Source organism: Schistocerca piceifrons, chromosome X, assembly GCF_021461385.2.
Source record: "Schistocerca piceifrons isolate TAMUIC-IGC-003096 chromosome X, iqSchPice1.1, whole genome shotgun sequence".
Classification (NCBI taxonomy): domain Eukaryota; kingdom Metazoa; phylum Arthropoda; class Insecta; order Orthoptera; family Acrididae; genus Schistocerca; species Schistocerca piceifrons.
In genome coordinates, this window is record NC_060149.1 from 285,746,408 (window position 1) to 285,761,693 (window position 15,286).

Genomic DNA, 15,286 nt, shown 5'->3' on the forward strand with positions numbered 1-15,286 from the left:
ACATTGGAATATTGACAGCGTTACATTCCACACGAGTAATAGGTCGGAAACCACCTGGCTTTAACATTATAGCGTGTTGTATGTACAGAACCATGTAGCCTTAGGAGTGTATTTGTTTATGTTCTACGATCATTTCTCTCCCTTACCAATACCTTCTTGGTACTGACCCCTGACGCTAGAACCATGTTTTAGGACTGAAAGCGCGGCTGATGTATGTAAAATGCTTCAAACTCCGTCTGCCTGGAGCTCCATCACGCATAAAACCACACGTTTTCTTCTTCTTAACCGTCATTTATATCATGACAACACTTTCGTATCTATTATGCACCGATAAGGGGTGCTAACCTACTCAACATGCGCGCATCTAGAGAGATTTAGTGCACTTGGATGGGTTCCATGGGTAAAATTGGTGCAGAACAACAGTTATGGGCTTGGTTCCCTGTGTTCCTTCATGAGTCATGGAATGTAGCGGTCTACTTCTGGTCAGCTGCAAATTTAGTCGGTGACGGTGTTGCAGGTAGTGTTGGTCAAAGATAACGCGAGGAGATCTTTCAATCTCTAGCTTTATCCGAATAATGCGAGAATGGTCTGTGACTCCCAACCACATAGGGAAAATGGGAAATCATAACAGTAAATTACACATGATGACCGAAGTGCTAGAAATATGTAGATCGCTGTCTCGTTATTTTGGTGTATATCCTCTAGAATTAACAGTGAATGAACGTACTCCACAGTCATCCATCTACATTCGCAATCCAGTATATGGTACTCGCGAAGTGGTGGAGGGGTGGTTTAGCAATGATACAGAAATTGGGAAGCATGCTGCTGCGTCAAAGGTCAGTGTTGAAATTATGGAAAAACTGGTATAATTCCTAAAATTGATCGCACTATCAAGTTTGATGCTTATTACAGTACATCGACGGTGTCTTTTCCATCCCATCTGTCCAGTGGTATGCTGTTGATTACCACATAATGATTGACTGACATCGCTTGTTTGAAATGGAGAAAGAGTCTTGGTGGAGGGGCAACACCTTCCGGGGATGGCAGTCACCGAAACAGTGATCACGTTTGTTGTTGTTGTTGTTGTTGTGGTCTTCAGTCCTGAGACTGGTTTGATGCAGCTCTCCATGCTACTGTATCCTGTGCAAGCCTCTTCATCTCCCAGTACCTACTGCAACCTACATCCTTCTGAATCTGCTTAGTGTATTCATCTCTTGGTCTCCCTCTACGATTTTTACCCTCCACGCTGCCCTCCAATACTAAATTGGTGATCCCTTGATGCCTCAGAACATGTCCTACCAACCGATCCCTTCTTCTGGTCAAGTGATCACGTATGTGACTGCAATATGAGGAATCAATTGAAACGGAACGCTGAACCATCAGCTATCCCGTCACTGTGAAAGATGAGTTTAAATTTAGACGTCGTTATTCATCGCTGGAAAGCTGTTTTTGAAACGCTCCACACTGCAGCAAAACTCTTCCAGTTTCCTTATGTCGTGAGTGTCTTTTACTTAAAATCATCCTGGGTGTGTGTTGTGGGAGCAACTGCCCAATTTACACCGTGCAATGTCCAGCTTTCAGTCAGAGCCAGCAGATCAAAGCGTGTTCATATCAGTTTTGAACCTGACACATACCTCAAAGTCGTGTTGAAAAAAACAAAAGTATGGTGGTGCACAAAGCTATGTCATACGCTGCTTGGACATGTTACAGCAGAAAAAAAAATGTATCAGACAACAACACAGGGACCCTCTCTTGTGACTGATAGTCTGGGGGATATGGTCCTCGTACAGTACAGGCAATGATACTTTACACTAGTCTGTACAGGCGATTGAGTTTATCAATACCTGATACCTGAATATTTAATGGGGGCCACAGCATATGCTCAATGCCAGCATGCAGACGGTATTTGTTTTCGATAATATATGGGAGACATGGACGTGATAGAAATATTATCAAGTTCTCTACTGGATGATGTCAACGGGGGGGGTTCTTTTATAGTTTGTAATTTTATATTTTTTTTATTCTCTGTTGGATGGTACATTTTTTTTGACACACATTAATGCACCCTGACTGATGCAAATCTGCTCCGGACTGCAGTACCTGTATGTAGTTTGGAGACACACCGCGCTCCAGCAGCATAATCCTCGTACTTCTCTCAGTTCCCCTACTGTCCGCTTCTACTGCTCCCTCGTATTGCAGGAGAAAGCTTCGTTTTGCATTGGCTTCAAAAATGGTTCAAATGGCTCTGAGCACTATGGGACTTAACTTCTGAGATCATCAGTCCCCTAGAACTTAAAACTAATTAAACCTAACTAACCTAAGGACATCACACACATCCATGCCCGAGGCAGGATTCGAACCTGCGACCGCAGCGGTCGCGCGGTTCGAGAGTGTAGCTCCTAGAACCGCTCGGCCACTGAGGCCGGCTTTGCATTGGCCTTACACATTGTACACAGTTGGCGGAGCTATGACAGCATGTTCCAATATCCACCGAGTGGTCAAAAATATGGTCCTGTCGCATTAACTCAGCTCACCCTGTTTGTGCACGGATTGCAGAAGGTGGTAGATATGGCACTCTCCAGCTCTTGCTCAGTTCCGATTTAAATTTGATCGATCACATACACAGAGCTGCAGGAATGGTGAGGAGAGACTGAGGAACAGATAGAAGATGTGTAGGGACTTTGTCTCAAAAACCATGTAGGAGTTTTACTGTAGCAGAAAGGTTTGAAAAAGGTGACTCGTTTCGCGATATGAGAGTGCCACAAATATGATTCATTTGTGACTGTAATCATTAAAAGACATCTCCGTAGGATCAAACGCAGGTATGTGGTTGAATGGAAAGAGCTGATTCCAAACTGTAGTCAGCATTTCTACTGGAAAGCGTAACACTATAGACCTGAACGACCAGTATACGTTTCTCACAATCTCAATTTGGCGTTGCATTTTCTTAAAGTGATTCATCGCATAGCACATCATCTGCTGTATGCGATAATTCTCAGTCAACCATCATAGTCCCTGCCCTATAACCCAGTGGATAAATTGCAGAACCTCTGGCATGGGATTTAATAGAATGTGTTACAAATACTGGAGAAATATCTAGGGGCGTCGTGAGGGAATTGCAAATACCGGATTCATACCATGTTCCTTAGCGGAATAACTTTCTAAATTCAGAGATTTTATTATGAGCTTACACCGTAGGCGACGTCACCCGCACTTAAGCTCCGTTAGGACGTCAAACGGGCCGACTTGGAGCAGGAGAGGCACCACAGGACATTTTAATTTCCACTGTCTATACTTTTACAAATAAATTGATTAAACTCTGTCAGCATGACCAGGATGGATCCAGCATTCACACCCATAGCAGTGGAAGTTCAAAAACATAACAAAATAAATTTTTTTCATGTGAAATTTCATCATTTTTTTCACTTACAAGGGGAGGCCGCCAGTTGTGAAATTCAGATTCGATTCATACTGCGCATAATAAAAGCTCATGGCCAGAGGTGTAATGTGGCAAAGCACCAAGATGCACTTCTCAGCCGTTGTGGAGAAAATCGAGTTAAAAGAAACCGTTGCGGTGAAATACTCTCTACGGTTAGTAATTTTCTTCAGCGTGGTGGTGCAGCGGTAAGCGCTCGGGTTCGTAATCCGAAGGTCGCCGGATCGAATCTCGCTCCATGCAACTTTTTTTTTAGTATTTGTTTTTTGTAATTCATATATATATATATATATATATATATATATATATATATAATTCCCGGCAATCAGTTGCAACAATTATGCATATAATAAGTTGTTGAAAGTCGTTTGTCGTGGAAAAACTGGCGACTTCGAACATCATTATGTTTTCCGCAAACAAAGTTGTATTTCACAAATGTTATTAATTGTCTTCATAATGTTAACCACGTATAGTTAACGGAAGACGTAGAAACGAATACGTGTAGCGTAAGTCAAACGTTCGAATTAGAATAGAGACCCCACGAACACAAACTTGCTGTGGCAGGTATGAAATATAAACTCCGTTACTCGCTCGTTACACTTGAAGGACAAATGTTGAATGGGCCGAAACGAGCCGCCCCGTAACAGCGTAGTTGGCTGCTAACTTCGAAAGAAGGTAGATGCGGTCCCTAGCGCAACTTATAACATCGTCGAAAATCAGTGCGGACGGGACAGCTTTGGTACACCCTGTTAAACAAACGGAAAAATGGAGGCGGTACAATTGGAGAGCGATCCGCCTTCACCAACATGCATAAGCAATTCATTAATAGTTATATATATATTTTATATTTGAATTGCAAAAAACTAATAATAAAAAAATATTGCATGGCGCGAGATTCGATCCGGCGACCTTCGGATTACGAACCCCAGCGTTTACCGCTGCGCTATGACGCTGTAGAAAATCACCGCAACGGTTTCTTTTAACTGTCGATTTTCTCGACAACGGCTGAGAAGTGCATCTTGGTGCTTTGCCACATTACACCTCTGGCCATGAGCTTTTATTATGCGCAGTATGAATCGAATCTGAATTTCACAATTGGCGGCCTCCCCTTGTTAGTATTAGCAGCATTTGTTGCTATAGATACACTTGGTAAGTAAGAGAGATTCTTCGATGAATTTTGCACAGCGTACAAACCATACTTACAGGTCTATGAAAGTCTAGAATATTCCAAATCTATTTAAAACTGTAGAAAAAATTGAGATAATTAACTTTAAATTTGAGTTTTTTCTAAACATGAAGTTTAAAATGTAACAGCTCATTCATTTTTGCATAAATTAAATAAATTCTAGAGTTTCATTCACCTGTAAATATGGTTTGTATGCTGTGCAAAATTCATCGAAGAGTCTCTCTTACTTATGAAGAGAAGTGTACCTATAGCAACAAATGCAGAATTGTAAGTGAAAAATGGTGAAATTAAACATGTAAAAAAATTATTTTGTTATGTTTTTGAACTTTCGCTGCTATGAGTGTCAATCCTGAATCCTTCTTGGCCATGCTGACAAAGTTTTAGGAATTTATTTGTAAAAGTATAGACAGTGGAAATTAAAATGTCCTGTGGTGCCTCGCCTGCTCCAAGTCGGCCCGTTTGACGTCCTACCTCCATTAATACACACTTCAGCGATCATCACCTACATTCAACTGAGCGAGGTGGCGCAGTGGTTAGCACACTGGACTCGCATTCGGGAGGACGACGGTTCAATCCCGTCTCCGGCCATCCTGATTTAGGTTTTCCGTGATTTCCCTAAATCGCTTCAGGCAAATGCCGGGATGGTTCCTTTGAAAGGGCACGGCCGACTTCCTTCCCCATCCTTCCCTCATCCGAGCTTGCGCTCCGTCTCTAATGACCTCGTTGTCGACGGGACGTTAAACACTAATCTCCTCCACCTACATTCAATGTTGCGGTATTTGTGTGGAAAACCACTTCACTCGGAAGCAATACCGTATCTCGATTTGTAAAGTTTGTATAGTTTTTAATATGGATATTTGTGTGCGCGGGTAGAATCAAGACCGCTTTTGATAGCTATATAGCCGTTGCGAAAGTGTTTTTTAATAGCTGGTCGCTTGTAGCACGACTACTTCATTCTTCCTAAGACACACTGGTACCACTCGCAAGAAAAACCAATGAGACATATCCATGGTTCAAAATGGTTCAAATGGCTCTGAGCACTATGCGACTTAACTTCTGAGGTCTTCAGTCGCCTAGAACTTAGAACTAATTAAACCTAACTAACCTAAGGACATCACACACATCCATGCCCGAGACAGGAGTCGAACCTGCGACCGTAGCGGTCGCTCGGTTCCAGACTGTAGCGCCTAGAACCGCATGGCCACTCAGGCCGGGGAGACATATATCCATACATCGCGGATTTTCGCTCACTATTGTTTGGTGTCACCTCTATTCAGTTATTGGAGAAATATTATTCTTAGTAGGAGATATGTAGGTAGATTCACTGTGATCAGTGGGCTTATACAGTATGTGCGTGTTCCGACGTGTGTAGAGAAAATGGCTTTGTCCTCTAGTAAGGGAAGGTATGGATTTGACGTGGAAAACTGTGATAGCTGTAAAGAGAATGAAAGATTTTTTACATGGAAAATTATGTCCAGTCATAACAATGCTGCAGATTTTGATATCTCCAAAGCCACCATCGTCAGGAGGGAGTATTTATGATACTTCGCTCAATGTCTAATGCCATCAGACTAAGGCTGCAATTGTAAGGAAAGTGATAAAATATATGTGGCTGGCTTCCTAGGACGATTCTGTCTCGGGTGAGAAAGCGCATTGTGACGGTTGCCTGTGGCCCGAACAACTGAAATTTCCTGCTTACGGCAGGAGCCGTCGGAAATAGAAAGAGTGACTGGGGTATAGGAACGTAGCTAACCTAGCCGCGTTGCCCTCTGGGTAGCTGAAAAGTGAACTAATACTCAGTATGTGTTGGGCAGCTTTCATGATCACGTGTGTTCTCGGTAGAAATTTGAGAAGATTCAATGTGGACATGTGTTTGCGTTGGACAGTTATTCCCTCCCTTGTAAATTGTCTGGTTGACTGCTTCTATTTCTTTCCCCCGTCTTTATTTGCATGAGAGAAGATCGATGTTGTGTGTGTTATGTGCTCCTAGATGGTGATGAATTTGTAAAGTATATAGCTCATTTGGAATTTGTTATATTACCCCCTCCTCCAGTACACCTCTTGCAATATGCCGATGACACCGCATTCCTCGCCCTCACTCCTACCCTCCAACGGGCCCAACGCCTTCTCTAGAATCACCTTGACCTTTTCGCTGCATGGTGTAACCAGTGGCTCCTGAAAATCAATCCTTCCGAGACCCAGGCAATCATCGTAGGTAGTACCAATCGCTCCTTCCGATTCCTGGATTTCTCCCTTACCGTTTGCGCCTGTCCTGTCCACCTCATTCCCACCCTCACCTACCTTGGCCTCACCATTGACCGTCACCTCACCTGGACCCCTCATCTCCGCTCCATCCAATCCAAAGCCCACAACCGCCTCCAACTCCTCAAACTCCTCTCTGGCCGGACATGGGGGTTGCACCCCTCTACCATCCTCCACACCTACAAATCCTTAATCTGTCCCATCCTCTGTTATGCCAGTCCCGCCTGGATATCTGCCTCCCCCCCCAAAATTCTATAAGTCCGTCCAGATCCTTGAGCGTCATGCACTCTGCCTCGCCTTCCATATACGCCCCCCGTCCCCCATGCGGATCCTCTATGACCTCATTCCTTTCCCCCATCTGCTCCTATTCCTCGAACATATCCACATCCTCTACACCTCCTGTCGCCTTGATCCCCCCCACCCCCTGGTTGCTCCTCTCCTCTCTCATCCCCGCCCCCTACCACGTCTTCACTGTTGTGTCCCCCCTACCCTCCATCTCTACACCCTTCATCTCCTTTCCCAAGGGAGCTTCCATCAACTCCCCCTCCCAGATGATGCCCTCTCTCCCTCCATTTATCCCTCCTATCAACTCTGATCCTCACTCCCCCCTCTTTTCCTCTGTCCTTTCCCCAGGCTCCCTCTCCCCCTCCTTCCATCTTCTTTTTTCCCCATCTCCCCTCTCTCTGCCCTCTTCTCTCCCCCGAGTCCTTTTGCATTTCCCTCCTCTGCCTTTTCTCATTCCCTCTCGCGTCTGCCCTGCCCCTCTCCCCCCTTATGAGTCCTCTCCCTCCTTGGTTCCTCCCCTTTCGTTTTTTCCTCTCCTCCCTCCTTGTTTTTCCCCCTCCTCCCGGTCCCTCCCCCCATCTGCCTTTGGCTCGGGAGTGTCATCTTTGTACCGCCATCTTCGTGCAGTGTTTTACAGTGAGTGTTCCGTTTTTTGTCTTTTGGGAAGTGTTGCGAACGGATATCATACTGTCGCTGGGTGTGATTTTTTATCTCTTGCGAACAGAAACCAGACTGTCGCCATGTTTTTTTTTTTAAATTGTGTGTCTACTGTGTTACTTGCCTGATTACTGTGTATTTTATTAACATTGCCAACCCCTTTGCTTTCTGTTTTAACTTTCCGCATTTTTCCGCCATTTTACACTTTAAGTCACCGTTTTATCTCCTGTTCTTCTTGTTTCTTTTCTTCTTCCGTTTTTGAAAAAGTTTGTAGGCTGTAGAGCAGCGTACTAAGCTGCTGCCAGCCCACCCCCTTTGGGGGGAATTCAAAATCAATAGAGAAAAAAAAATGTTATGTTATTGACATCGGTATTCACTAAAAAAAAAATGAGTGAAACTACCAGTTGCCTCTATTTTCGAGTTTTCATGTTCAGACCTTGGCAGACGAGATAAGTTTGTAGTTAGTCAGTGATTTGCAGCATGTTCCACCTCACTGCAGCGCGCTAAAGTTTTGGGTTTCCAGAGAAATAATTTCCACTCTTTGTCTTTGGACAAGGGGGGGGGGGGGGGGACCAGCCTAGCCTTTCTGCACCAGTTCAGAGTTTGACCGCGGACCACTGAGGGTGCTCTGATCACGTGGTGAGGCAGCGTGGGTGGGGCAGTTGACTCATAACCGCTGGGCATGGTGCATGACCGTCCGATCACACGGGAAATATTTAGTACCGTGAGGACTATTTACAGTGCATTCGCTTATGTTTTTTGGGATCTTACGATTTGTGCAGTATATGTATAAGAGTCTGGTGATCGACATCTACACTCCTGGAAATGGAAAAAAGAACACATTGACACCGGTGTGTCAGACCCACCATACTTGCTCCGGACACTGCGAGAGGGCTGTACAAGCAATGATCACACGCACGGCACAGCGGACACACCAGGAACCGCGGTGTTGGCCGTCGAATGGCGCTAGCTGCGCAGCATTTGTGCACCGCCGTCGTCAGTGTCAGCCAGTTTGCCGTGGCATACGGAGCTCCATCGCAGTCTTTAACACTGGTAGCATGCCGCGACAGCGTGGACGTGAACCGTATGTGCAGTTGACGGACTTTGAGCGAGGGCGTATAGTGGGCATGCGGGAGGCCGGGTGGACGTACCGCCGAATTGCTCAACACGTGGGGCGTGAGGTCTCCACAGTACATCGATGTTGTCGCCAGTGGTCGGCAGAAGGTGCACGTGCCCGTCGACCTGGGACCGGACCGCAGCGACGCACGGATGCACGCCAAGACCGTAGGATCCTACGCAGTGCCGTAGGGGACCGCACCGCCACTTCCCAGCAAATTAGGGACACTGTTGCTCCTGGGGTATCGGCGAGGACCATTCGCAACCGTCTCCATGAAGCTGGGCTACGGTCCCGCACACCGTTAGGCCGTCTTCCGCTCACGCTCCAACATCGTGCAGCCCGCCTCCAGTGGTGTCGCGACAGGCGTGAATGGAGGGACGAATGGAGACGTGTCGTCTTCAGCGATGAGAGTCGCTTCTGCCTTGGTGCCAATGATGGTCGTATGCGTGTTTGGCGCCGTGCAGGTGAGCGCCACAATCAGGACTGCATACGACCGAGGCACACAGGGCCAACACCCGGCATCATGGTGTGGGGAGCGATCTCCTACACTGGCCGTACACCACTGGTGATCGTCGAGGGGACACTGAATAGTGCACGGTACATCCAAACCGTCATCGAACCCATCGTTCTACCATTCCTAGACCGGCAAGGGAACTTGCTGTTCCAACAGGACAATGCACGTCCGCATGTATCCCGTGCCACCCAACGTGCTCTAGAAGGTGTAAGTCAACTACCCTGGCCAGCAAGATCTCCGGATCTGTCCCCCATTGAGCATGTTTGGGACTGGATGAAGCGTCGTCTCACGCGGTCTGCACGTCCAGCACGAACGCTGGTCCAACTGAGGCGCCAGGTGGAAATGGCATGGCAAGCCGTTCCACAGGACTACATCCAGCATCTCTACGATCGTCTCCATGGGAGAATAGCAGCCTGAATTGCTGCGAAAGGTGGATATAAACTGTACTAGTGCCGACATTGTGCATGCTCTCTTTCCTGTGTCTATGTGCCTGTGGTTCTGTCAGTGTGATCATGTGATGTATCTGACCCCAGGAATGTGTCAATAAAGTTTCCCCTTCCTGGGACAATGAATTCACGGTGTTCTTATTTCAATTTCCAGGAGTGTATATGCGGGATGCAGAACTGATGATTTTGTATGGTGCAGGATAGGAATTGTGTTTACTACATCGATGTGGTATGTGGTGACAGCCCGGATGGAGAGTGGTTTCACGTTGAAAAATTCAAGCTCTCCTCGACAGGAGCAGAGCTGTGTAGTGAGGAAGTATCTTCGATGATAATATCCGTATACCATGATCTCTAGATCATTTTTGCTGTCACTGCAATGTGACTGATGTATATCTTTTTGCTATTTGTACAAAATAGTTTTGCCACTGAAAGTCTCATCTGCAGAAAATGGCGAACAATGTTACCACACTGGCAGCAGCAGCAGTTTAACAGATAAATTCAGTAAGAGGCAATCAGAATGCCCCATTCACAAGACATCCTTTGTGTGGGGCATAGGAGCCTCGACAGACTGGTTCGAACAAGAAGGGGAAAAGGCATCTACGGTAAGTTCTGTGATGTTTTCTTTGTTTGAGTCTCACAGACACATCCAAGCCGACCATCCATCTCTGTCCCTCATTGGCCATTGTGGCTTCAGAGCATCTCCAGACTGGCAGCTGTAGGACACCGAAAATTCAACGAAAAATCCAGCCATTTTTCTCATCTGCAGGACAGCTTTCGAATTGTTCTGATTTTCCTGTCTGTGCTTAGACACCAATATGTGCTACGAGAAATGAGGAAAATAATGTGCCTGACTCCAGCTGCAGCAAATATAAAACTAAGCCCACTCCCTGTTTCTGAAAAAGTTATGAACACCACAGCAGCTGTAGGATTCAGAAATTTTTCTCTCTCCAGCAGTGGCTTCAAATACAGCTAAGACTTGAAAAGTGGCGAGGGTCCTATTTAGAGTTACAAATTGTTTTTTATTTCCAAATATCATTGTTTAGGCGTGTACAATCAGATATTGCAGCTGATATCAGATTCGGGACCTGTTTCCCACAAAAGCGTGTGAAGTGTCGTGAGAGGTTTCACAAGTGTGCAGCGATGTTTTTTCAGTCCATATTCGAGTGTAACAGTGTACACCGCAAAATTGATGCAAACTACTGTGCAGCGATCTCTTTGAAAGTGTATTTAGAGACGCATTCAATTGGATTTAGTAACTCCTGAAGCAGCCCATGCTCAAAGACAAGGATATTTGCCACAAAAGCGTGCGAAGTGTCTCAGGGATGGTTTCACAAGTGTGTTACTATCATTTTAGAGTCTGTGTTCAAGTGTGGCAGTGGTAGTATTCCTCAGAATAAAACGTGTAATTGTTTAAATATTCTCACATCATCTGCAAAACTCTCTCTCTCTTTCTTTGTGCAGTGACAGTCAGAAGTCTGACTGGACTTTTATAGAATGATCTAAAGTTATAGCACATGCATTTATCAGCATAAGCTGCGAAATGTAACTTGGCCTCATCCTGCTGCATTTTCATTATTTCATGAAACATATTCGTCTTCAGCAAATATCTACACAGTCCTCAGATACATGGTCACAGCTAATATACTCCACCTTCTGTAGAAGACACATCTCATTTATTGAACAGTAAACAATTATGTCTGTCCTCCCACTCAGCATCTAGACACAGACTGTGTCCTTTTCCCGCCATTTTTCCCCAGACCGTCATATGGGATTACATCATTGGAGGGGAGAGGGGAGGGACGACGGAGTGCTCTGGTTGCTGTGTTGTGAACTAGGTCAGTTGGACTCTGGACCTCATGGTTAACACACTGGATGGAGTTACTACATATGACAACTCAAATTGTTTAAATAAACAATGCATACAGAATAAAGACTTACGTCCATCCTATCCAGCATCCCAGCACAGACTGAGTCCTTTTCCCACCCAATTTCCAGATGGGAGAGACAGGGGGGGGGGGGGGGGTGGAGCGGTGGGTTAGGTTAGTACTGGTAGTCCAGTTGACTTATTTTCCCGTCAAAATTTTAACTTCCCACATTCATTCATGAAAGTGGCGAGATTGGGCTGAGTTCCCAGTTCTCTGTGTTTAGCAAATTCTTCCTCTGCAGTCTTCTCTGGGAAGAGAGCGTCCATCAGTATTTGTGCAGATTGTCACCACTTTCCTGTTAAGCTGCCGTCTGCTCGTTTTAGAGTTGATAATTGTCAGTGATTTTATCTTTTGACTGACGATTATATACGGTGTACTCCATAGGTCAAGATGTAGGTTTGTGCCATCAGTCGGTTCCAGCTCTCTATTCTTGCCTCCTGCAGGTGGTCTTTAAACTGCTGCTTAAGCCCCTCCGTATCGGCATCTGGTGACGCCTTTATAGTTTCTGTATTTGCCCAGAATGCGAGTGTTTTCTTCCGCAGTGCGGCCATTCTGGTAGTATGTTCTTGCCCTTCTGCTTTCTGATCACAGTCTTTGGAGACTCTCTGTCCATGGTACTTGTGAATCCAGCCCGTTTGTCTTATGACTGGTATTTCATCCTTCATGACCTCTTGTATGTCGGTGATGAGTTCTTGAGCTTTTGTATACACGTTTTCATTTGCTTCCACTGGGTCGGGAGAGCGGAAAATACTCCCCAGATGATTCAAATCGGCTTTCTTTGTTGTAAAGTGTTTAAACGTATATAATGCACGCCATCTCTGAGTTCATTTCTTCAGGAGTCAACCATAAAGATTATAACATGTGGTGAGGCCTCTTTCAACTTCACAGTTTCTGACCTTACTGACCTCATTGTACTCAACTATTGTGACTCCTATATCGGATGGGTCACCAACCCTCTCTTCACATGCTGGCAGATTTTCACTTCTGTTTGCTGCTATCACATTTAATTCCATTGTGGCTTCATATAACATAATGGCTCTCTCTTATACACAGAACAAAGCCATAATTGTGTCTTAACGTTCCACATCCATGGTATAGATTAGTGGCTTCCTTTGGGCAAGGTGACTATAGTCGGCGACAGCGTTAATGGCTTCTGGCCGTGCAGCACACAAGGAATGCTGCATTGCCAACTAGGCTGAAAGTGCATGGACTGCAATTACGTTAGTTCTAGCACCTTGGCAACCTCAGAGACCAGCTCACTTGAATCAGCCTAACGTTTGAAGAACGAGTTCACTTTAACAATAAGGTCCCTTGCCTGTTTGTGGCCGGCCGGAGTGACCGAGCGTCTCTAGGCGCTACAGTCTGGAGCCGCGTGACCGTTACGGTCGCAGGTTCAAATCCTGCCTCGGGCATGGATGTGTGTGATGTCCTTAGGTTAGTTAGGTTTAAGTAGTTCTAAGTTCTAGGGGACTGATGACCACAGGATTTAAGTCCCATAGTGCTCAGAGCCATTTGAACCATTTTGAACCCATTTGTGAAGCACTTGGAGCCTTCTAGGTGTTTCAACCATTATTAGAAAACTCACAGAACACAAAGAATACCACAGAAATCAGTCAGTCATAGAACACAACAGAATGCTGAAATATGACAGAAATTTACACAGTATGGAATGTAGATACAGACTGAGCACTGATTGGGCATCTGTGCAGCTGTCCACTGCGCATCCTTGGGCCAGAGGCCATAAACACTGTCGCGGACTATAATGACTTTAAATAGCTCTACATACTCATCCAAAGCACCACTGAACTCGAAATACATTGAAACAAAAATCAAACTTCTCGTGACCCTCAGAATGTCCAACGCACAAAAATGTTTAAATCCCCAGTATTATTCCCGATGGGAGTTTTTAAATGGGAGCTAGTCAGCAACGCGAGACAACTGATGAGCTACGCGGAAGTGAAGTAGCGAAAGCTGACATTAACCATAGGGAAAGCTATGTGTTGACATGTCCCAGCAACATTGCCATTTAGTGATGCTTTAGGCAAAGAATTGAACTGCGAACTATCTGCATACCAATCTCTTATACTAGCAAGGGACCAAAGATTCTAATTTTGTTTTTATAGAAAATTATGTTGCTGCTTTGGAAACACTGCTCTATGGCTACATTGTTGAGTTCAACCTCGGCATCGAGATTCCTCGCAAGAAATAACCAGTGCACTTCATTCTGTTAGCATCTGTATCGAATTATTATTAACCACTTTTAGAAATAATCTGTAAACGTATAATTATTTCCAGTATATAACCCATTTGTTTCTAAAATCTTTTTTCAGGTTGCTTGATCTGGCAGCATCAGGACAGAGAGTGAGGGATATGCTGCCTGTTTTTGATGCTGCCGGTTTCACTAAGATTCCGCCTCCTGCTACCAAGACGATTAAGCCACGGGGTACCAACTAGAAGGCATCATTCATGTCTCATAAACGACACTCACAGATATTGTGTTTCACTCGTTAGCTGTTACATACAGTATAATGACAAAATGGCTTCTTTGTACCTGCAGTGCCTTACAACAACATTCTATGAATGATAAATATATCTACTGGAAGGTGAATTTACAATGTTAACATGGAAAAAACTAGCAAAATAACAAGAGGCAGTGCTTTTAAACTAAACTGGTGGTTTGTGTATTCATTTGCTGAGAAATATTTATGGGATGTCAAAATTGCGAATTTAACATTAATTGTGGCATTAATAATTTATGTATGGAGAGAGCGTCTGTCTATATGCATTCTTAATAAAAGCATTCATGAGGCGTATAACAAATGTAGATATATGTTACTGATTACGTTGGCGTTATGGTGTATTATTTTTATGTATATGTCCGTTAAAATATATACGGATTCTTTTAATTTACTACCTCTTACGTTCCTAGGAACGAAATTTTACAAGAATTTTTAACAATGAAAATTAGCTTTGTTTAATGTAGGATCACTGTAAGTGTTAATCAGAAGTTTAATAAACATATGACTCCACTGTGAAAAATTTATGTAAGTAAATCGATGTATCTTTATTCTGGGAGATAATGACGAAAGTTTTGTGCCGTTCGTCATCGTTTCATAAGCCAAGGATATGTAAAGCCAGCTATTCAGTGGTGCAATAACCGCCCAGCATATTCCTTAACTGTTTCTATATGTATATTCAAATTAAAGTTACAGAATAAATCATAACATGAACTACAGATGTTACCGGTAAGAAGAAAGCAAGAGAATAGAACATCTCGACTGGAACAAGGAAGTTGTGAAGAGAATGTGAGAATTTCATGAAAACGATAATAGGAAAATAACATAAAAACTGAATTAAACAAAACTATTCAGAAACATTTTCCAGAGGATATGAGAACGTACAATGAAAATTGCTAATAGAAACGACTGCAAACAGTAAGAGAAAACAAATACAGAAAG

At 44.4% G+C, this 15,286-nt stretch overlaps 1 protein-coding gene across 1 annotated transcript in view; it reads left to right on the top strand.

Moving 5' to 3' along the window:
• LOC124722313 overlaps positions 1–14,671 on the top strand; it is a gene marked incomplete at its 5' end in the record, with an annotated part of 130,359 nt that extends 115,688 nt beyond the window's left edge. Inside the window, one exon of the mRNA XM_047247493.1 lies at positions 14,159–14,671. Within this exon, the coding sequence (XP_047103449.1) occupies positions 14,159–14,282 (124 nt within the window). The remainder of the gene's footprint in view (positions 1–14,158) is intronic.
• Between the last annotated feature and the right edge of the window lie 615 nt (positions 14,672–15,286).